The following is a 22524-nucleotide window of genomic DNA, read 5'->3' as shown; positions in this document are numbered from 1 at the left end:
CTTGTTGTGGTTTTCCCTTTGGAAATTTCTCCAGTTGGCTGCAATTGCTCTGTTTCTGTCAAATTTGAGTGGTTTATGTTCTGACTGCACTAAAATCAAACTACGGAAACACTGATGTCATAAATTACTCTTTTATGACTTAAACCTGCCCTTAAGGAGTGAGACTTCCTGATTATAACTAAAAGAGTCTCTTGAAATCTAGCAAGCAGAATACACATTTTTAAAATCTACTTGCAGCCTGCAGATGAGTAGTAACACTCAGAATTACTTCCGTTTCAGTAGCCATAGACAGAATGTGCTAGATAATAGTTCCCACAGATGAGACATTTTTCTTCTGAGGCTTCTAAGGACTAAGTTCATCTAACAGAACTTTCTTGACTTGACTTAACATGGGAAAACCTCAATTTTTTTCTCTCTCTTTCTAACCTTCCCTCTCCTTCCTGCATCCTCATGACTGGATAAACTACACTGCCAAGCTAATTTCAGATTTTAGAAAATAAATCTGAGCTCTGAACCATATCTAGAAGAGTTTTCTTCCATCTATAACTGAAATGCTACTTTCTGTATTACAACTGTGTCAGAAAATACATTTTTTAAAAATAGTAAAAATATGTCTCTGCTTTGAATACAGAATGGCTCAGAAGTAAGTGGACGTTTCAGGATGATCCCTGTCAGAAGTACTATGAAACTCTACTAGTAAATCCTGTTTTGCTGGTTCCACCAACAAAGGTATATGCCAAGCCTAAAGAGACTGTTCGTGTTTGTTTGTAATCAGTGACAACACTATTTTTCTGTTTGTATTTTTCTAGGCTTTGGCAGTAACTTTCACCAACTTTGTAACTGAGCCTTTGAAGCATGTAGGACAAGGTATTGGTGAATTCATCAAAGAACTTATGAAGGATTTACCATTTTTTCTGCAGATTCCAGTGCTAATTATGATGGCTCTGGCTGTCCTGGTTTGTATACATTTATCTTCTATTTAAAAGCTCTGGGTTTTTTTTTTTATATTCAACTTATTTATATTTAAGTATTATTATCTATTCTTATTTATTTCTTATTTGTACTGCTGAACAGATTTCTTAGCACAGATGAAATTATTTCTACAAGGGAATTTTTTTCTTGACAAAATCTTTATAGTACAGTTGGTTTAGCAATTAAAATAGGTAAGTTTGTTTTTAAACCACATTTCTCTCCCACTCTCCAAGTGGGATAAAATAGCACTAAACTGCTTAAAGTCTTAGACTCTATGACAGGTTATTGCAGCTTAGTTCCCATTTCTTCTTTGTCTCATTACACAATGGTGCATCAAATTGGCATTTTGTACACAAAAGCACTGAATTAGAGCCTTCAACATCTTTATTGTGGCACCAAAGATGAATTACATCCAGTCTGGCAGTTCCTGCAGCGTAGTCAGACTGCAGAAGGCTTGAATTTTACTGTAGCCATTCTGATCACCTGAGGTTTTCTTTCAGTGTTTTTCAGCTCTGTGACTTTGAATTCTGTGTGAAAACCACAGGCTGCAAATAGTTAGCATTTTGCTCCTTTTTTTTTTTTTTTTTTCTTTCCCTACCCCAGGGTTTCTGCTATGGTGCAGGATCATCAGTGTCTGTGTTAAGATACTTAACATCTTTTCAGAGGAAAAGTCTTCCTCCACCTGACAGTCAGCAGGAGAAAATAGACTTTGGGCAATATGGTGGGAGTAAATCAGATGACTACTACTTGCAGAAGCTTCCTTACGTGTATAGAGGTCCTTATGACAGAGGAGATGCTCCTACGCAACCAGGAAATGGCAGCAGAAGTCTCAACATCGTGCATGCAAGCGAGGAGCCAAATACGCAAGTAGAAGAGTCTCACAAACCAGAACCTGGTGTATGTTAGTCCTGGTGCTCTTTCAGCTGGGATTAAATTTAATAGATTTCAGTGTCATCTGCTAGAACACATTTCAACAACAAGCTTAACCCAGCTCTTGGGGAGGAGTTAAGGAAGTACCTGTTCTCTTATAGAACAGTTTAGTAAAGGCATCTTGGGCATGTTTTGTTCTGTGCAGTACTGTGAAAAATACTGTGCAATGGCCAACTGTGGCAGAAAACTGCTGAATTAAACTCTTTATATAAAGACTTAAGTACAGATCTCAGCAGAAGTTACTTACGTCAGCCTGGGCAATGATTACCAATAGAGAAAAGGTGGGAAAAAAAAAACAGTGCTGATGTTTCTGTAAACTGTAGAAAACTTAAAACAGACTTACAGTCTAGAATGTGCTTATTTACATGTACTGTTTCCCCAAGGAAAAAAAGATAGCCGTCCTGCTTTCACAGGGAGTTCTGCCCCTTGAGCTGACCTGAAGCACTAGATGCCATCACTCTGGATTGCTTGATTAATAGCTTATTATTAATTTTTACAGAATAGATTGCACACTGAGTCTGAAGTTTGTAGACTAGAAACAATCACAGCTGAAAACCTTACTGAAGAACATGCACTTGAGCAGCAGAAACAGGAGACAGGCAAAGCAGAGCAAGACACTGGAGAAAATAATGTTCCTAATAAAAGCCTGGAAGGGAAAAGTTCTGCAGTGGAACCATGTGAGAAGAAAAAGAGCAATTCATGTGCCTCGCGGGAAGGAGACTAAGGAGCCCCCAAGCTCCAGCTGTAAGTTTTATCTGATCTTTAGCTGTCACATACTCACTTGTTCTGCTCTAGTTCTCAAACATAGAAAAGTGAGCTGATGGGAACTCCTCTTTGGTCAGAGCACTAGGAAGCACAGCAGTAAGGTGGGGCTTTAAAAACTGAGAGCTGCTTGTTTTAAATGAAGTGTATGTAGTAAGTTTTGAGTAAAACTAGCTACTCTGGTGGAAAAGCACAGATACTCTGTGATCTAGCAAACATAAGCCTAATCAGGTAACTGTCAAACAGCCTGAAGAAAAAGTTGCTGATATTTGTATAATTCACTAATTGCAGCTCAACTAGAAGTCTCAAAACTATCTATGGTTTATATTCCTTGAAATCAGACTTAAGTAGAATTGCTTCTTGTCAGCTCAGTTCTAGGACAGCTTGAAGATTTTCTTCTAGTTAAATAATTTGCAGATGAGGGAATAGCTGATGTATCGGATGTTTTTTTTAGGGCAATTCAAAGCTGAACAGGGAATAGGAAGCACTACGTAAAAGTACTGAAGACCAGCACGATAAACTTGATGGTAACATATGGGTTTTGGAAGAATATTCTGGGATTTCTCCTTAAAAGCAGGAGGAGGACAGTTTCAGTAGGAGTCAATTTCAGTGCTAGAAAAAGCTGTGAGAGAATGTAAAATTTTCAGTAATTGTAAAATAGTTTGAACTGTGTGGAGGCTATGTCTGTTTAACTGTTCTTAAAAGGCCATTTAAAAATTTGGCCTTAAAAGGCCAAAAAGCCACTCTGAAGATAGAATTAACTGTATATTGTTTTCTAGGGGCATAATACTTCAGTTAAAAATTTACATCACTTCATTTATTAACTCCTGAAGTGAACAGTCTGCCACCGTTGGTGTTAAAAGCAGTGGCTTCTAACTCAAGATACCTACACTTAAAACAACATCTAGAACTATCTCAGTACAGCTATCTACCAAGGGGAAGACTAAGTTAGAACTGTTGTTCCCAAGAACTACCCCAGTAGAGCACGTCCTTACCAAGGAGTAGTAGTTCAGCTCAAGTAATAAGCAGTACATATGTTTGCTATTTGTAACATTTTAAAGTCACTTACGGCAGCACTTACCTGACATCTGTGGTCTTTTGTGGCACGTACCTATCACCCCTGTGATTCCCCGGTGCATGGACCACAGCTGGCGGTGGACATGTCCCACACAGTTTACAGAACAGCATTGGCAGCTGTTTCTTAAAAACAACTGTGTCGTCTTAAAATTTATTCTGACTGTAAAATGGCAATGAATAATACTGGAAACACTTAACTAAGTATTTCCAAAAACCCCATCATGTTTTGAAAATACTATTTTTGTGTTAAACAGATTTAAAACTAGGGGAGGGTGGGGGTGTTGAGGTTTTTTTTTAAATAAAAATGATTGCAGAAACAGCATGAAGACACAAAGACAGACTAAGTAATGAAGCTATTTTTCAATATTTTTTTTTTATTTTTAAAAAAAGTATAAAAGAAAACAGGACCTTTTTCCAGGGAGGTACAAATCAGAAAAAAAAAAAAAAATCAAGTCTTCCTTAAAAAGAACATACAAATTTAGGTCTTACACTAGTTGGAGACAGTGGTAGAATCCATTAGCAATGAGATTACCTTGACAGGGAAAAAATTTCATATTACTGTTCATAGACTAGAGGCAGTTAAGGGGGAGATACAGTAATCAGTATCTTAGACACTGCTAAAAGCAGCTGCCAGCCGCAAAGAGCAGCAGCAACTCTAACTATTGGTCACGAGTGTGATGCTGCTGCAATTTATACAAAAAATTGTTAGAAGGAGAACAAAACTACTAATTGCAGTCTTCTGTAAAAAGGCATGTATGTTTTTCCAGCAAAGAAAAAAGATACCTAAGATGCTACTGTACAGTACATGCCTGTTTATTTCTTCAGCTAGAATTTGGTCCCTTTATACTTGAGGGTAAATGGACTCTCTGTTCATCCATTCTCTTAGCTTGCGATCGCAAAATCAGGCTGAAAAAGTCCTCATCTGGCACAGTTGGTCCTTTTGCAGATGATGGAGGAGCACATCTTTGATCATCCAGTCTGGAACCCTACAGACAGACCAAGCAATAAAGCTGCATGTTTACAGGAATATATAATAAGTGAAGAATATACGTGAAAAAATTACTAAAAGTTTTTATTTTCAGATATAAAGCTATTACAAAGATTTAATTTGCAAGTTTTGTTTCAAGTTAAACTTCTCAAATGAAATTAGTAAGTCAGGAGTGCACGTGTAGCTAAAATGGTTCCTCCAAACCACCTGTCTAAATGTATCTCAGAATCACACCCCCAGTTTAGTTCCTGTTCATATTGCAGAATGAGACTTAAGTATCCTTTGTGCAGAAGTACATGGTATTTCTAGTCTCATACAACAGAAAAGGGGGTTGTCTTGCTTTCCTTATACAGGGAGTAAAAAATAGCCACACTTGTCAGCTTTGAAAAGGCAGTTTTCCTCCAAACTCAAAATCTGAGTCGGGTACATTTTGATCAGTGTTACAGAGCAGTTTGTGAACACCTCCGAGAGGGTGTCTGTGCTCCTTTCACACACCAGCCTGTCCTCCCGCGAGGCCTGGCTGTGGCCTGCAGCCATCTCCAGCAGCTCCCTCGCCTTAGCAGCACCAGGGTGCAGCCGAGCTAGCTGGAGGGCCGCTGCAGGAAGGCTCTCAGCATCTGCTGCTAAGAGAGGATGGACCTTGGACAGAGCCATCTTTGAGACAGCCTCAAAAGTCAGCTACCCTTTGGTGCTTCTGTTTACAGCAGTAGTGACCGAGGGGATTACATTTTTCCCTTCCTTTTTCCAATAAGCACCTGTCAGTCATTGTGTTACATTTGCCACATACAGTGCACGTGAAGAGACAAAATCTGTCATATTAACCTCTAGATTCTTTGCTTGACTCAAAGTAGCAAACAGACAAGTAGCTAAAACAGAACATGATATTTCGTCAGGCTGAGGAACACCAGCATTGTAGACTCCAGCCCCAGTGCTGCTCCCCCACCAACCTAATGTACTTACTTACCTTTGGAGTATCTGAATTTTGTCTTTTGAGATCCTTACCAACCCATCGAGTAAAACACCAGGTCTTTTAAATTAAATTCTCTGGTGTAACTGGCAATTAGACACCTCACTTGTGTATTGCTATGAAATACATTTAAACTTAATGTCATTGGAATGATGATCACTATCACCATTAAAACTTTGATACTGAATTCTTTCATTTGGTAAGTTAGGATTCCTGGTGTATCAGGTGGCCTCCCAACAAGCCAGATCTAAACACTTTTTCCTAAAAGCATTTTACATACTCCTTTTAATAGCCTCAGCTGTTTTCCTCCACCTTCTCAGCATTTGTTACTTTAAATGGTTAACAGGTTTAAATACCAAAAATGGACTTAATAGACACTGGATAATTTAGGGAAAAAAAATCAAAACGAGAAAGAAATCATTTAAAAAATCCTAATTTTTTTCTTCTTGATGTTCTTCCTTATCCACCAAATCAATTTGTATCTTAAAAACACATGATAAACACAGTGGCTTACTTGAAGAAATTGAGTAGCAGGATGAACAAATCAAATCCCCAAAGACTCAGAATCTGAAGATTTTTGTTAAAAACTTACCTGGCATTTTATCAAAATATCAAAGAAGTCGTCATCTAGTTCTCTGTTGTTACCTGCCATGAGGTGGCCCAGTACTGACTGACGGTTGTGTTGATTGAAGCGGAGTCCAGGTAGGTTACTAAAGCTGGCACGTTGGTCATCCAGCCGGCGGCTCTGGGAGCTGGCAAGGAGGTCTAGAAATTCATCGGTGTGGGGTGAGACTGCTGAAGTAGAAAAGGCTGGGGAGGAGGGAAAAAACAAGTTAGCCTAGAAGTAAGTTCCTTTTCATAGAAAGGCCTGCAAGCAAATAAATTTTTAAAGTAGCATTTGGCAGGAACTAAAGTTCAGACTTTACTTTTAAAAAAATTACATTTTCTCATTGTTTTAGGTGGAGTAGAGGATGTTGCCACTGGTGCAGCTGGGAATCTGTTCTTCTCCTGGAAGTAGCATCTCTGATCATCCATCCTGTTACTCTGGAATCGACTCAACAGATCGAAGAACCCTTCATCTGCCATTGTCTCTCGACTGGTTTTCTGAGGAGGAGAGAAGAGTCAGGGGTATTTTGAACACAAGAGTACCTAAAATGAGGACAACTGCATAGCTGCTTCATTCCAGTAATATGTTTGGTATTTGTGCATCTGAAATCCACTAAATGAATTTTAGTTGTCCATTTCTATAGACATTTATACAAGAAAAGCAACAGTAGTCTGATCAGTACAACTGGAGTTACTCCTCCTCAGCCATGAATCCACCAGAAACCCAAATGCCCATGAAAGAGGAAAACAAGAACAGCAACAAACAGTTTACATTGTCTCCTCAGGTCTTTGGTCAAAAGCACTCCTCTCTCATTTAGATCAAATGACTCAGTTCGTTTATTTTTAGCTGACTTCTGTCAAGAGTGCAATAACCTTAAAAATACATCAAAAATACCTCTCACTATCTGAATCAGAAAAACGAAATTTTTTTCTTTTTTTTTTTAAGTTTGGAGAAGCAGGGTCTAGAAGAGACTAGAAATTAAATATATGTGCAAGCTGAGCTGTAACTTTAGAAAATCCACTGGTAAAAAAAGGTTCAAATAGTAGGAAAAGAGTAAAGCTGGCACCACCCATGAGACAGCAGTAGAATGGCAGATTCTGCATCATTTTACAGAGCAACAGTGTTTAAATTAAGTAAAAGTGAAATGGACAGCTGCAGGACTGTGTGTTCTGCAATCTCGATCAAGCAAAGATGAGTAGAGGCTATGATCTCCACAGCTCGCCAAACCTACCCTCTGAGAGTTTGGAAGTCGATGATCAATAGAATTACTGGCATCCTGCAAAACTTTGGAAGCGGTGCCGTTTTTATACTTTTTGCCTTTTAGTCGAGTTACAAAATGCAGTTTTGCTGAAGGTTTGGCAACCAGTGGTTTCTGTTTAGCAAGAATCTCACTGTTCCAGTTCTGAACCTAAGAAAACAAGAGTCATGAAATTAAGCCTTCTGGTTTTAATTATCTAGACTGTTACCTCTTATTTGCTGCTGCTTTTCCTCCCCAGATTGAAGCAGCTTTTATGTTATTTAGTTTACCAGCCATGAGGATGTGAAGGCCTAGGGTTTGGTTTCTCTTACTTGACCTGTGATGACTGAGCTCTCATTACCTGAAGCAGGTTAGTACTGTTACTGGTTGGTCTTATAACTGACCTGTAGTGTGACACCTGACTGATGAAAATACGGTCAAATAGTTTTCCTTGCTGACTGCAGTGCAGGAAATGTAATTCATGTGAATGCTCAGATACAGACATAGCTGGCATTTTTCACCTGACATTCTTATAATTGGAAAAAACAAAAAAAAAATTTAAAATTCATAGCTCTACAAAGCACTAGAGCAAAACAAACCCTTACATAAACCCAGATACTCAACCAGTCTTCTGTAAGTCCTTGATACACACAAAATTCCCAGTAAAGATTGAAAAGGAAGAGGGAGAAGAATGCCAGCACAAGAGCAAACAGGACTAATCAGCTCCTTTCACTATAGAACAGAGTGGACAGATTTTCCCTAATTTCTCTTCTAACAGAAATTATCCACAAAATCAACAGCTTTATCTACAGCTGACAAACTCTTACAATAACTGAATAAAACCCCATTTTTTTCTCGATTCAACATCAGAAATTGTGAACAGTCACAAATCTTTCCGCAGCACTGCCTACCCAAATGGATTGCCTTAAGATCAGCACACAGATTCCAACTGCAAGAAGATGGCATCCCACACAATCAAACCATACTGCCAGTGTCATATATTGTTCTATACATCAATGACCTCTATGGAGTGAATTTTTAGAGTCTGCTAAATAAGTGTCTTGAAAAAAGCCCTTTCTAAGAGCTAAGCTGAAATACTACGTTAATACTTCTTACAAAAATCCATATGAAACATTTTAGTATATTTAGGGCACAGACTATTAGAAGGCTATGTACTCTGTAAGGATATCACAGATAGATTCAGAGAGTAAGAAAAGAAAATACAGCTGACACTGGCCAAAAGCTTATAGAGGTTCCCTGCAGAGAAATCACCCTGCACTAAACCCAGGGTCTTTTTATAATCGGTACACAAAGAGGCTCCTGAGCATCAGTGCTGACTTCAGCTGTACCAACTGTCCAGATGTAAGATTTGAGATTTAATCTCCTATTGATAAATTGATGGCAGGCTTTGCATCGCTTGGAGATGGGAATGAGATACCTCGCTATGGAGGGAAAAATAGCAATTTCAGTCTGCCACTAGAGTCATTTAAGTAGAACTGCCAGCCCAGCATTTAAAGGCAGACAAGAATTTGAAGGAAATCTCTCAAAGATTGACAAAAGTATTTTAATCAGCAACTCCCAGAGATTTCTCTGAGCTTGGGGGGAAGTTACTTTACCTATCTGCGACTCAGTTTCAGCATTTGGAAATCGCATCCTTACTCAGGATGGATGTTGAAACTCCTAATGGCTTGCAAGCTGGTTGAAATCCCAAAGTGAAAAAACACAACATCTATTTTAAGTGCCTATAATATTACTGTAACCAAAGAAAAAATGTTCAGAACAGCTGAGCTAAAAAGCTTAGGAATGTCACTCTGAATCACTTTCACACTGCACCCTCAAACCACTTTTAAAAAGCAGATGCAAGGAATTCCTTTGATGCACACTACAGGACACTAATTCTTTCTTATTTGTGAGGGGAATAAAGCAAGCTTTCCACAAGCCGTTACAAGCATATATAGTAGATGCAGACTGTTACCTACATGACAAAACAGTATTTGTTAGAATTGTTAAAAATTGCTTTTACCTAACTGTTAATCAACTAATGCCAAAAGGGGATGCAAATGATGCATCAGCATTCTTCTGAGTTCTTTCAAAGTTTTTAAAAGTATAAAACTTCCAACTATAACTGTTGAAGTTAAACTCTTAGAAACATTTCATTGCAGTCTCACTAGCAGAAAAGAAGTGAAGTGCCAACCTTTTCTGGTGTTAATTTCATAAGTTCCATGTTCTCCATACTGTGGCGACGTCCTACTCTCGGTCTGGTACCTTCAAGAAAGAATCAAGTTCATCTTTTTATCAGGAAGATCTATGGTGTCACCCTGAAACCTGTGGCTATATTCATCAAAGTTCCAAGGTACAGCAGTTCTGAGTTCCAAAATAGTGCAGAGAATAAATAACCACTAGTAAAAGCAGCCTTCAAAACCATGATGATCTAAGCTATGTAAAGTTGCTTTTATGGGCCACAAGAGAAGGACCATGGATCTTTGAACAGAGGAACATCAAATGAACTGGGTCCTACTGTAACCTCCAGTGTCATAAAAACAGAAGGGGGTGTGGTGTGGTGTGCTGGGGAATGATACGCAACACAATTAGAAACATCATGTGAAGAAACTAAGCAGTAACCTGTGATTCACAACATAAATCCTCCAAAAAAGGAAGAACTGAAGGGAGCCAATGCTGCAAAAAACACTTTTTTCTGCTGGTGGGGGGAAAAAAAAAGCCTGCACACTCAGCCATCTGTAGTCCCAGAACAATGCAAAGAACAGGTTATTTTTGAAGTTCACTGTTAGGAAGTATTGCAGAAATGGGCACATACCATTCAAACTGTTATCTACCACCTGGCTTTCTGACATCATGGAGGTGTTTGTGCTGTAGCTTAATCCAAGAACCATTTGAAGATCTGAGAGATTAAGCCTGGCAGTGAGTTCCCCACTTCTATCGCCTACCTGCAACCACATAAATTAAGCAGTTCTATTACTTTAACAAAATACACACATATGCAAATACGAAGCAAAATTTGTCCCCTAGATTTGAGAGAGAAAAAGGCTGAAAAAGTTTTCCTTGTTGAAAACAGAGAATCATCTTTTTAATTGAAGTATGTAACAACTAAAAGGTGCAAGACAAAGCCTAAAATAACCTCTGCTAAGCTATTAATTTGGATTCCATGCTGACGTTATTGGAGGTGGCACAAGAACTAAGGGACTAGTTGCAGTGAGACATGGCTGAAATAATTTGGAACCAACCATCCAGAAGTCATTCAAAATCCATTCCAGAATTAAAAATCACAGGCATGGACACACCTCCATCAAAATAGCTGTGTTAGTGAGAGGAAAAACCAACAGCCAACACAGGTGGAATGTGATAATCATACCTCTCTTGAAATCTCCAAGTGCCTTTCTGCAAAATGCATAGCTTGGTCATGATTTCCCAGAGCAGTATATGCATTCCCTAAACTCCAGCAGGCTCTTCCTTCACCAATTCTGCAAAAAAATACATTTTCAATTGTATCTTTACTCACTGAACACTAGGGGTCAGGTTTTCATAATATTGCCACAATAAGATTGCTGTGCCAAGAAAAATGAAGGCTATCTTCAGAAACCATTCCAGCACCAACATGTTAAGTACTGTATTTAAAGGAGTGTGATCTGGGTGTAACAATAAATATGAGCAAATCTAATAAAATTTTAAGCTCACAGCAAACATGTCACTCACTTTTGCAAGCATGGAACATTTTACAATCTACTTTGCTTTTTCCTCGGATCACATGCCGCCTTATTCTTCATATATTCTGCTACTGAGTTAGAAGTGCATTTAAAAGTTGCAAAAAAAAATCTGGTTTTGGGGTACCAAGGTTATAAAAAAGGCCTTAGAAATCATGATTGTAAAATAAGCATTACTTGCTACTGTATTATTCTTCCCACATTCCTTCCCATATTCCTAATTTGTAGAAAAGTAGATGTATTCTTGTGAAGGTATGCAAAATTATTATAATGAAGTAATGAAAAAAGAGATCTACTTTTCCTTAATTTACAAAGATGATGCTGACAGAAGAAGGTGTAGGTACAACCATGCAATTCCTCTTTCATCTCAAGCCTCATTACATGCAATACTTTCATGAGTATTTTTTTTTTCCCATATGAAAACTGGAGCCCAGCATTGTAGGGAATTCACATTCATTCAGCTGCCATGTACAGAACAATGACAGCAAAGTTAGAGGCAATGGGATTTGGTTTCAGTGTCATACATACATGAAACAGTCTCTTAGGGCTTACTTATCATTTAATTCCTGAGCAATCACAAGGTGTTTCAAATGATAATCAATTGCTTTTTCATAGTCTTGAAGCAAGGTGTATGTGTTCCCAAGGCTGTAGCAGGCCTGTGCTTCCACAGCTCTGTCCTTAAGCTGTCGAGCCAGCTGTAACGTCCTCCTGCAAGAAGGGGTTAGTCACCTCAGAAATCACTGTAAGGAACAGTTTTTAAAAGTATACTTGTGCAACTAAAAATCAGTTACACAAATTAAACAAATTAGGACACTGGGCTGGCAAATTAGCTGCTATAAATTACTATCTTGTAAAGTCTCACAAGATTTTAAGCATCTGTTTTCCCTCCACTGCAACTTATTTCCATTTCCTTTATATTAAGGGCAGACTGATCCCTCAATCAGCATCTTCTAATTTTAATTTATTGCTTCATCAATAATTTATAGCGGTTTTCCTGGCAGTATGCACTTCAAACAGTTTAGTACCAGCATTACAATAAATACTGTATGTTCTCCATCCATATGAGCAAGACAGACCCATAACCACCATGCCAGCCTACCCCTGCTAGGTAAGAATTTGAGTGCTAAGAGCAATAAGCTCAGTATTGAGGCTTTTTTCCCTTTTCAAAAAGAACAGGTAAGCTCTGAAATCCACGTAAGACGTTAGCAACGCCCGTACTCAGTCTTTGTCAAGCTGGTATTTTCCCAAGTTACAGCAGCCACTCTTTAGTGATGCAGAGATCAAGAAAAGAATCGTGATTGAAAATACAGACTAAATGCGTCAAATCATGTTGACATGCACCACCTATCTCAGTTAGTGAGTATACCTGAGACAACTACCCATCTCGGGTGTATTAGTTACTCAGATCATTCCAGAACTTGCTAAGAGCTAAGACAGTAATGCTTGGTTCTAGAATAAAGGGGAATAAATGCCTATCAACAGAAGGATATCTACAGTGCTGAGAAGAATCTATTTAAAGTAACAAAAAAATTTAACAAATAAAAATTAATGCAGCCCCTCCCTTAGAAGAACCGGAATAGTTAAAATGCTAGTGAAAGTGTTGGGTTTGCTAAACAAATACAGCTCTTTTCTAAGCATATGTTGAAGAGATGGCTATTCTACAGTGAGCTAAAGTACCAGGCACAACAGAAGTAAACTGTACAAGAAGAGGTAGAAATTATAAGCAGTCAACTAACTTGTAGTATTCAGAAGCAGTTTCAAATTCACCCAGGAATATATAGGCGTTTCCAAGATTGCTGTATGCTCTTCTTTCTGCTGATCTATCACCAAATTCTTTTGCAATTAGAAGACGCTTTAAAATGTGAAATAATTGTGTTATTGACTCATTTTTGTAATTAGTAACATACATTTGTATATAGAAACGCACACTTAGTTTTTCCACCGTGTGTCTATACCTGTTCTTTAGGCCAACAATGCTTGAAAAGAACAAGCCAAACTTGAAGCTGTGCCATTAAGATTTAAAACCGGCATTAAAAAGCTTGCCACAAGATCCAACACAATACAGGTACTTAAGATTAGGAGCAACTGGTGATATTTTCCTAGAACAGAACTCCTTACTAGCACGTTGTTGTACCTGTTCATGGGCTAAAACTGCACTCCTGAAGTTGCCCAGAAGATAGTGTGTGTTTCCCAGATTTCCAAAGGCACGTCCTTGTGCTGCTCTATCACCCAGCTTTGTTACTATTGTCAGGTTTTCCCTGTTTTGGGGGAAGTGAGAAGGGAAAGAAGAGTGACTTAAGCAGGTTTTTTCCTCACAGTCATTTAAATAGTAAGTTTTTTAAAAATCCATTTATATAAAGAAAAAGGCAGAGGTATTCTACCCTAGCCTATTTTAATGGCATTTATGAAACCATAAATCTTCCACTGAGTAAGAAACATTTCCTGTGAGATACAAAACTTAACTGCATTCTTAAGTCAAGCTGGTGTGCTCACATCTGGCTACAGAGCTACATTATGTACAAGTATACTGAGGTCCTGTTGTCTCAGTCTGGTTTGAAGAGTAATACTGGATTCTAACATAAGGGAAGGACTTACCAGGTAATCAGAAGTACACTAAAAATGAGGGCATAACAAAAAAAAAAGGCACATTCTCCAGTTTAAAAGGGAAAAAAAATCACAGGTACCACTGTTCTGAATAGGAGCATGCCACAGGTCAGTTAACAACACACAAATCTCCCAACATTCTAATGAACTAGATGATCATGTCCTCTCAATCCTCAACATTTAAAGCTACTACTTACTCATAATAATTTGCAGCTTTTTGTAAAGCATTTTTCACATCATCTGGAAGTTCCCCTGGATCATGAGTCCCAGCACTAGCTACATTCTTCCCTTTAGAGTGATATACATTTCCCAGATTATACAGTGCTCTTGCTTCTCCAACCTAAACCGAAAGTAAAATAAGGCATTAAAATCTTATGCTTTAAAGTCCTGTGTGACAACTATTAGTACAATCCATAGATGGGAAAAAAAGCTTGTTTACTAGTTGTCAACACATGCTCTGCCCATTCTGAACATGTTCTTATCATCCATCTTACTTCCACCCAGACACATCCCTCAAACAAATTGGTTTGCATACTACTTCCTTTTGAGGTGCAAGACACATCATAATTCTTGAGGACAATTATCATTAAAAATAATAATAATTTAAAAAAAAACACACACAAAAGAAAAAAAAACAAAAAACAAACCAACACAACGAAACAGGGTAATATTTATTAATCTGGATCTGTAGTATTCCAGGTGCAAACAACTATCTTACAACTAACAGATTCTTACTGTGTAGAAGAAATAATTGAACATTCAGTATTTACTTGCCTCTGAGAGGTGGCACACTCATTAGGAATAGAATAGGCCTCAGTAACATGTATTAGCAGTTTACTTCCCGGTTCCTAAGTAATTCTTACCTTATCATTAAGCTCTCTGGAAATATCCAGATGTCTCTGACAACAAACAATAGCTTCTTCAAAATTCCCAAGTACCTTTAAGGTGTTGCCCAGATTCCCACTAGCTTTAGCTTCCCCCAGTAGATCTCCAATTGTCCTGAAATTGCAGAATAAAGCACCCAGTAAATAGTGTATAGTTTGAAACTAGCAGATGATCAATGTATGGTAGACAATTAGAAGAATTTACGAAAAGAATTTACCACCATGTAAATACATATGTGTTCAGTTCATTTGAGATCTAAAATGCACTCACATAAACACTGTTCAATCTGTGGTTACAGACATTTAATTTTGTTGGTGCTGTTTGTGCAACTGCTAGTATTCATGGTATTGATCACCTACTTAACATTAGAAAAAATAATTCACTTCTTTTAGGAAGATAATAAAGACAAAATTCTTAATGATTATGTAGAAAGACAGTCCCAACATTGGAAAGTGAGGTTTAACTGTTTCTGCATTTTACTTGACTGTCATTATTTCACAATGAGTTTTACACAGAGAAACATGAATGAGTTCTGTCTAATAAATAAGAGAGCCACCTTAACATTCTGGAGAACCAGAACGACTTGAGTTTTAGAAACAGGAAAGGGTAAAGAAAGGGTGGATTTAAAGAAGCCACTTAATTATCCACAAGCTTGGTGAGGGTGAGGCCTCAGTCAGTACTAGGATTATGGTGCCAGATGAGTATTAGCTCCCAGGTTAAAGGGCAGTTAAGTTACCTGCTGGAGCCCCTGGCCCTCTGCCATCACCACACTCACTTATTAACTGGTATTAATAGCAGGGTTTGGTAGGCAAATGAACAGTCAGCTGCTCCTCTCCACAAGAATGGGATGCAATGAACATAGTTAAAGAAAGATACCAGATTACCTTGCAAGAGTTAAATCATGGTGATGGTATTCCAAGGCCTTTGCATATTCATGCAAGTAGAAATAGGCATTGCCTAACTGGCTGTAAATAGCACTGAGTGTTTTTAAATCTTCAGTTCCAACCTGAACAGCTGCTTCAAAGAAAGATACACCAGCTCGGCAATCCCCTGCTTTACACAGGCGCTCACCTTCCAAAGCCAGCTCTAGGCAGGAAGCCTCCATCCTGCACAATTGAAGTAAAAAGAAAAACGGTCATTCTAAATGTAGCACTTTGTCCAATAACCTGACTTCTGAAAAGCTTATGTTACTCAGAGGGTCTCTCTGCTTAAGACAAGGAGTCAGCACCACAGTACAAGCAATGAGCTTGGTACTACAATATTAGAGAAACTAACACTGAAATGGAAACTGCAACTCCAACAGCAATGAGTGAACACAACATTAGAACAAATAGCTTCAACTTCTTTTTTTCTTTCTTTCTTTCTAAGTCTCAGGGAGGAAATCCAAACACTGCTTTGTCTGTATATAGCACCTGTAGGATTCAAAATTGCAGAGTTTTCACCTTCTAGATAATTTCAGTAAAGTAACCTAAAAATCAAGCTATTCTTGGCACATTCTGATTCTGAAAAACATAAGCACTTTTATTTTTAGGCTGATGCTATAGTTACCTGCAAAATATCATACGGAAAACAAATATTAAAATTCAAATACTACTGTGTATCAAAGACCATGACTATTTTTCCCAAATTTGTTTCTTAGATAATTCAATACTCCCTGGCACTTCATCATTTCCTATAGTGGCACTGCTGTGAAAATTCTGAGCGTAAAGAAAAAAGATCTAAACTGAACTGACAACAAAATGTATGTTGGTTGAAATTGCTTAACTGAGACGCTATCATTCCAGAAGTCACCGGAATATTTTTGATTATTATGATCAAGTAATTGTGAAGTTACACAGGTACCAAATACTATAAACTGTAAAGAAGATATTCATGAATTAATTTATAGCAGAATTTGCAGATTACATTTTGAACAATGAACAAAGAAAACGTTAGAGAACTGCAGCTGCCAAAAAACATTCATATGTCTTTTCGCTACTATGAATTCAGATGTACAAAAGGTAACATTTCAGTAAGTGTTAACGATTATATACAAACATTTCCTACTTTCCAGTTCTATGATGTGAGGGAGGTAGGGGAGAGGATGAGAAGGAAGACGACTTCAGGGTCTTGATCTTGAATATGGTTCTCTAGCTTGAATTTCAAGATACATGCATTTTAAGAACCTCACAAAAATGCTATCATTCTACTTTTAGAAGATTTTTCAAAAAAACTCAGAAACATATCTGTACGTGTTTAAAATGTGTGTGTTAATATTGCCAAGTAGATTATCAACTTTGTAAATTTGTGTATTGTTTTGAATTTCTTTTCAAGATGGATTACACACTGAGTATAAGGGCATACAATCCAAAACAGAACATTTTATGTAATTAAAGATATCCTCATTATATCATCATTTGATATTCACCTGGTTGTAAGAATAAACCATTTTGAATTCTATTCCTAAAATAGTTTCCCTTCATATGCACAGAACAATAATAGCAACAATCAAATGCTGTTCCAGAAGTTATTTTAATGGCAACACCAGAAGACAGCTGTTTTAACAAGGCATAGTGACAAAGTATTTAACACACCTTCAATGTTTACCTTTCTTAATTTTTCTAAATCAGAAAAAAATCTGTTATACAACATTCTACTCAAATCTGAGCAAGAAGGAAGTATTTTTGAAAAATCCACTAACTTTCAAGAGAACTAGCAGAATTTGGATTGTAAGTAAAATAAGATACCAACACGAAACAGTACCATACCTGCTGGCCTTTGACATTCCACAACTTAAGCACAATGAGATGATAGACATATTTAACTTTATCAATTAAAAATACTGTCTGCTTGGTAGTTGGTAAAGATGGAGACAGCAAATAATAACGCAGGCATGAAGTTCTTCCCGGGCCCAACTTCTCAGGTTGGATATCCATAACATATACAGTATTTTTAGGTTTGGAAACTCTTCTCAGAGAAGTTAAAGCATTCCCATTGGCTAGAACACACAACCTGGTTTTTATTACATTGTGCATCCGTTGAATGCAAGACAGAAAAAGGCAGAAATGATTAAGTACAGTTAAGTACAGGCAGAAATTATTACACCATCAGCAACTGAAGGTTTAAGACTTAAAACACTTCATTGGGTAATCTTAATCCTCTCCAAAGAGGTTCTCGCCGGGCACCTCATGTTAACTGACATGTCCAATTAAAGTGACAGCTAGCAAACGTGGTGCTCCTTAGTGCAAAGATTTAGACCATTACACAATCACATTCACTTCTTTAGCTGGAACGGCTAAAAAGGGAGAGCTTTCAGCAAAACACATATGTGGCATATCATAGCCAAAATGTTATACTGGACTCCAGTTTTGTAAGTGAATTTATCCCATTAAAAAATTCGTGTTTTGATTTGCAACTGTGATGCATCAGCCACCTAATATAGGAAGAAAAGGCACAGTTTAAAAAGGTACAAAGACAGTATCAGAGAATGCTATGGACCAGTAATTTTCCTGGTACACTGTATTCAATCAACTTCAGACTATGTCAAAGGCTGCCAAATGTCAAGGCAGCATCACTGGTTCATCACAGAACTTGAAACATAATCTTTGGACTTTGCCATCCCAGACTTAATGTAACTTAAAAAAAAGAAAGATTTGAGGGGCTTCATACAGAACATAAATAACTAAGAAGCTAAGGCTTATAACCAGGCTGATGAAAATCAGCTGTCATTATAGCATTTCAATTTAACCAGAATTACAGGAAGTAAATAAGAACGGGAATTAGTGTATGTCTGAGTAAAAACAAACCCAAAATTTGACTGCAACTCTAGAAAGGCTGTATTAACAGGTTGCTAAAATCTGTACAGCAAATTAAAGCTAGAATTCTATTTTAATCCATTCTTACTGATCTACAATTTCCAAGTCTAAATAAGCCAAGTCTAAAAAAATAGAGAAAATTAAATATTTGTTTCCACAGTTGCCTGTACTCAATATTAATATTTTATTTGCATTACATAAGATGCAAATTATTGTATTTCATTACTATGAAATCATTTAGTTATTTTTAAAGTTTGCTAGGCTTCTCCATCAAGTACCAAAACTGGACTCAGAGGAAGTTTGGGTTTGGTTTGTGAGGTTTTTTTCCCTCCATTACTTAGCAGACTGTTAAGAAAATTAACACAACTTTTTTTAAACAAAAAAAAGAAACCAACATAAGTGTCCTCCAGTCAAAAAGCCATCAACTTTTAGGAATGTTCTCAGAGGCTATTTTAACTGTCACTACTAATGGTTAAGTAGCATGTCAGCAAACTATACAGGGCTAGGTTATCAATGTTTTAGGAAGTCATTAAATAGTTACAAGGAGAATATGAAATTACTTTCTCTGTTCCCAGGGCTGAATTGAATTACTTATTTATTCAACACCCAATGGCTAAACAAAAGACACATTGAATCTGAAGAGACGAGAAGAGAACAAGGCTCATTCATCTGTGTACTTTTAATGAAATTCTGTTCCTGCTAAACAGGATAATGTTCTTCCTGATATTACTGTGGAAATACTCATACAGGGCTTCGTTTTGTTATTCTGTTTATAGTTGCCTGGACCTGTTCTCTGACAGGTTGGTATCTCCTGCATAATTTCTCATTTGTAAAACTATCTCATCCTTATCTGTCCCTCTGTCCTGGTTCAAACCACGATACCCTCTAAGCTTTTCATCTTGCCTGGGTCCCACTTCTTTTTCTTTTTTTTTTTCCCCTCCTTGTTCTTCTCTGACCTTCTTCATATTCTCTTTTGAACCTTTGTACTTAAAAAAATATAAACCCTATGCAGATGCCTCCACCCTAGCCTCCCTGTTTCTTCCTCCCATTTTGGAGTCTCCCTTCCTTCAGCTGTTCTCATCTTACAGTAAAGATCAAAAACTGGTAAGAAATAAGGCAACAGAAGAAGACAAGAAGACTCACTGATTACTACATTCTCTAAATATAATTCACTTAGTTTTACTCCATTCAATTCCCACTAAAGGATTTTTTTGCTATTGTGGAAGAATGGCACTGCCATGCAGTCTGCCATGAAACATACATAACATACCAACACATAACATACCAAGACACAAACCAAAAAACCCCTATTATATCTCTTTAATTCAGATGCACAAAATTACTAATGCCACAGCAGCCTATAATAAAGATCATGTACTGCTGCTGACTCCTGTCCTTATTCTTGGTTTCTATACATAATACAAAAGCATACCACACTGACCACTCCAAACAACTTTACACCGCCCCTGCAACACTGTGTTTAGTCAAACTAAGTTTGATGGCAAACTCAGAAACAAAACAACACATACACAAAATCACACACCTGAATTTGGGGTTCTTGTGCTCCAGTCAAGAAAAAGCAGTTACAAGTTTTTGGTGCATGAATTTAGCAGGCCAAGACAAGCAAGTTCTACAAATACTTACTCTACAGATCACTTATTAGTCCCCTTTATTAATTTCAACATTTTATTTTCAGTCACTAAACAACATAAGAATAAAAAAATAGTTTCCTTCCACCACCAGAAGTATTTTTTACAGCCGCTAAAGAGATAATGGTCAACTAGAGTGGGGAGAAAGAAACAGCACAGTAAGAAAGAGACCCGGAGTAAAGCCCTTCCTTGGGAGTTGGTCACCAGCTTCTTTTTAAAGTCAGTTGTACTGGAATACCAGTGTGAAGGAAAAAGCAGAGAGCCAAACCAGCCTGGGACAATACCTGTAGGTAAAAAAATTTTTAAAACTGATAACTAACACTATATTATGGGCTATTCTTTCCTGATTTAAATTTTAAACTACAATCGAATAAAGTATTTCCAAATTATAGCTATTAAATCATCATAAAATTCCAGTTCAATATAGTGAATTAATTTGTAGTTTCTCTAACTTCTAGAAAAATTTAATATGTAAAAATCAAAAGGATTATGCCTTGATTTTTTTTAATGTTCAACAGATTACAGTTCTTACTGAAAGGCTTAATAAGGCCATTTGTATAGTTATTGTTATTGCATTTTATTTTTATTTATTATTACAGTATCATACAAGCCTGTACTGAAATACAGCATAAAGTAGTAAGACGTTGTGCCCTGACTCTGCTTGCCAATATGTTTGAAGTTATTTTGGCCTGTCAGTTTAAACCAGACAATTGGCTGTGCTGCTTTCTTCATCCATTTACTTCCATAACAGTACCCTGAACAGCTCCTGCTGTTATTAAAGAGTAAGTAAGGACCTGCCATAGCTGTCTAGGGAGGACCAGACGCATCAGCAACATGGGTAAACATTTTACAGGAATGCCAGGAGTAGGATACATTCAAGAGACACTTAGCACAGAAGAAATACCATGCTCACACACTTAGGGATTCCTGCTGTCAAAGCCACCACACAAAAAATTTAGCAAAATAAAGAGAGCAGATTGAATTAGTTAATTTGTTAATTTTCTCCTTGCTGACCATGAAAAAGCTCCTCCTGCTGACTGCAGTGCTAACCAGAACACTGTACTTCTATGAAACAGAAATGCAGACCAACAGGAGTCTAACACTGCCAGAACATTTTCAGAATTATTTTTAAGCTGTAGCATGTGCTGTCTTACAAATAAGAGTAGTGCCTTGTTCCTGTTAGCTAGCAGGTAAAAGGCCTCCAAAGCAAGAATGACCAGGGGAGATGGTGAGGGGAGAACACACCAAGAATCAGGCTTTTTATTCCTTTTTAAAACAATCATTCCAGTGTTTGTGTCCCTTCCTATTGAATGAGCTGCAAGATGTACCCTTCCAAGCACCAGCCATCCAAATACCATGCCCTACACAATGCTTCCGTTGTTCAGGTTCACTAGAGGGAGTCTGCAATGCTAACATGTTGTCCCACGTCTGTAAAGGGGTGTCCAGAAGAAAAATGATTAGCTGTCAGAAGGGTAATCACGTCTCTTCTTGACTTGCAATAACAGAACTTTTTTAGTCCAAGGTATCAAAGCAGTTTTTATCTGTCAGTCAAATCTATTTTAGGCAAGGAGAACACTGCTCTAGACAGCAACACACCTAAAAATTTATGGTTCATTGAAGCAGTAATGGGACAAATACAGAGACCTTCAGCAGACAAAACTCAACAGCTTGCATATGCAGCCCAAAAGCTAAAAGAGGAGAGAGCAGGTATTATCATGCAGGGATCATACTTCATTATCATTCTATCAGAAATAGAAAGATGTACTATTACAAATAGTACATCTATACAAATAGATACAAATCATATACTATTCTGCAACCACACGCAGTTCCAATACTATACAGTCATGTAATTATCCTAATATAATCTACTATATAGAAAATATGAATTTTCATACTTCAAAAATCAAGTAAAGTAAAAAAAGGTATTTTAGCTTTCAGTTTCAATAACACTAGTAACAGAGATACCAAACTATTTGTTGCAACTTCTTTAGTTTTCTGTTATTAACAGCACTTATTCATCCATACTAAAATTAGCACAGTCTTACCTGTATCGCACATGAAAGGAACGATCTTCACGCATGCTTATCAAAACACTACTTTCCTCCATTGAGTTGCATTATCAGTAGAAAAATAATACTGTTCTGTAGTAGGATAAGTACTTTTTACTATGGAGAATTGTTGTCAGAACACCATTCCAGTTAGTATATTAATAAGTTGGAGTAAAGTATCCTAAGCTCCTGTTGAAAAACTCTTCTTTATTACTAAGGTAAGGAGGTCACTGTCAGACACATCTTAAACCTTCAGAAACGTGTTCAAGTTCTTTCATCTGT

At 37.4% G+C, this 22524-nt stretch overlaps 2 protein-coding genes across 6 annotated transcripts in view; one reads left to right on the top strand and one right to left on the bottom strand.

Annotated features, from left to right (window-relative positions):
* CLCC1 (chloride channel CLIC like 1) overlaps positions 1–6795 on the top strand; it is an 18000-nt gene extending 11205 nt beyond the window's left edge. The window contains exons 8-12 of one of the 2 annotated variants that reach the window (XM_074906740.1): positions 632–729; positions 810–956; positions 1576–1839; positions 2402–2646; positions 6656–6795. In XM_074906740.1, coding sequence (XP_074762841.1) covers positions 632–729; positions 810–956; positions 1576–1839; positions 2402–2626 — 734 coding nt within the window. In that variant the 3' untranslated portion in view covers positions 2627–2646; positions 6656–6795. Of the gene's footprint in view, positions 1–631; positions 730–809; positions 957–1575; positions 1870–2401; positions 2647–6655 lie in introns of both variants that reach the window. The other variant, XM_074906739.1, reaches the window with a different exon arrangement.
* Positions 4096–22524, bottom strand: GPSM2 (G protein signaling modulator 2). 4 transcript variants are annotated; one of them, XM_074906732.1, is made up of 14 exons: positions 22240–22523; positions 15633–15854; positions 14727–14862; positions 14061–14203; positions 13394–13517; positions 12996–13111; positions 11812–11967; positions 10911–11019; positions 10356–10485; positions 9735–9805; positions 7535–7711; positions 6638–6800; positions 6289–6506; positions 4096–4727 (listed from the first exon to the last, which is right to left on the bottom strand). In XM_074906732.1, exons 1-14 carry the CDS (start codon positions 22299–22301, stop codon positions 4563–4565), a joined length of 1992 nt encoding a protein of 663 aa, XP_074762833.1. In that variant the 5' UTR covers positions 22302–22523; the 3' UTR covers positions 4096–4562. The 4 variants fall into 4 exon arrangements, with proteins under 4 accessions (XP_074762833.1, XP_074762834.1, XP_074762835.1 ...); XM_074906733.1 differs by lacking the exon at positions 22240–22523 and adding an exon at positions 17496–17966; XM_074906735.1 differs by having other exon boundaries at positions 4572–4727; positions 6342–6506; positions 22240–22524.

Source organism: Athene noctua, chromosome 5 (genome assembly GCF_965140245.1).
Source record: "Athene noctua chromosome 5, bAthNoc1.hap1.1, whole genome shotgun sequence".
Taxonomy (NCBI): Eukaryota; Metazoa; Chordata; class Aves; order Strigiformes; family Strigidae; genus Athene; species Athene noctua.
This window is presented reverse-complemented; position numbering and strand designations above follow the sequence as displayed.

What these genes read in the sequence shown, in the direction of transcription:
- GPSM2 (XM_074906732.1), bottom strand. Translation starts at nt 22,301, where the DNA reads ATGGAGGAAAGTAGTGTTTTGATAAGCATGCGTGAAGATCGTTCCTTT. An exon ending in CAGTTTTAGCCCATGAACAG is followed by an intron (nt 13,112 to 13,393) that starts GTACAACAACGT and finishes CACATTTTAAAG; the next exon opens with CGTCTTCTAATTGCAAAAGA. An exon ending in GGTAGATAACAGTTTGAATG is followed by an intron (nt 9,806 to 10,355) that starts GTATGTGCCCAT and finishes TCTTTCTTGAAG; the next exon opens with GTACCAGACCGAGAGTAGGA.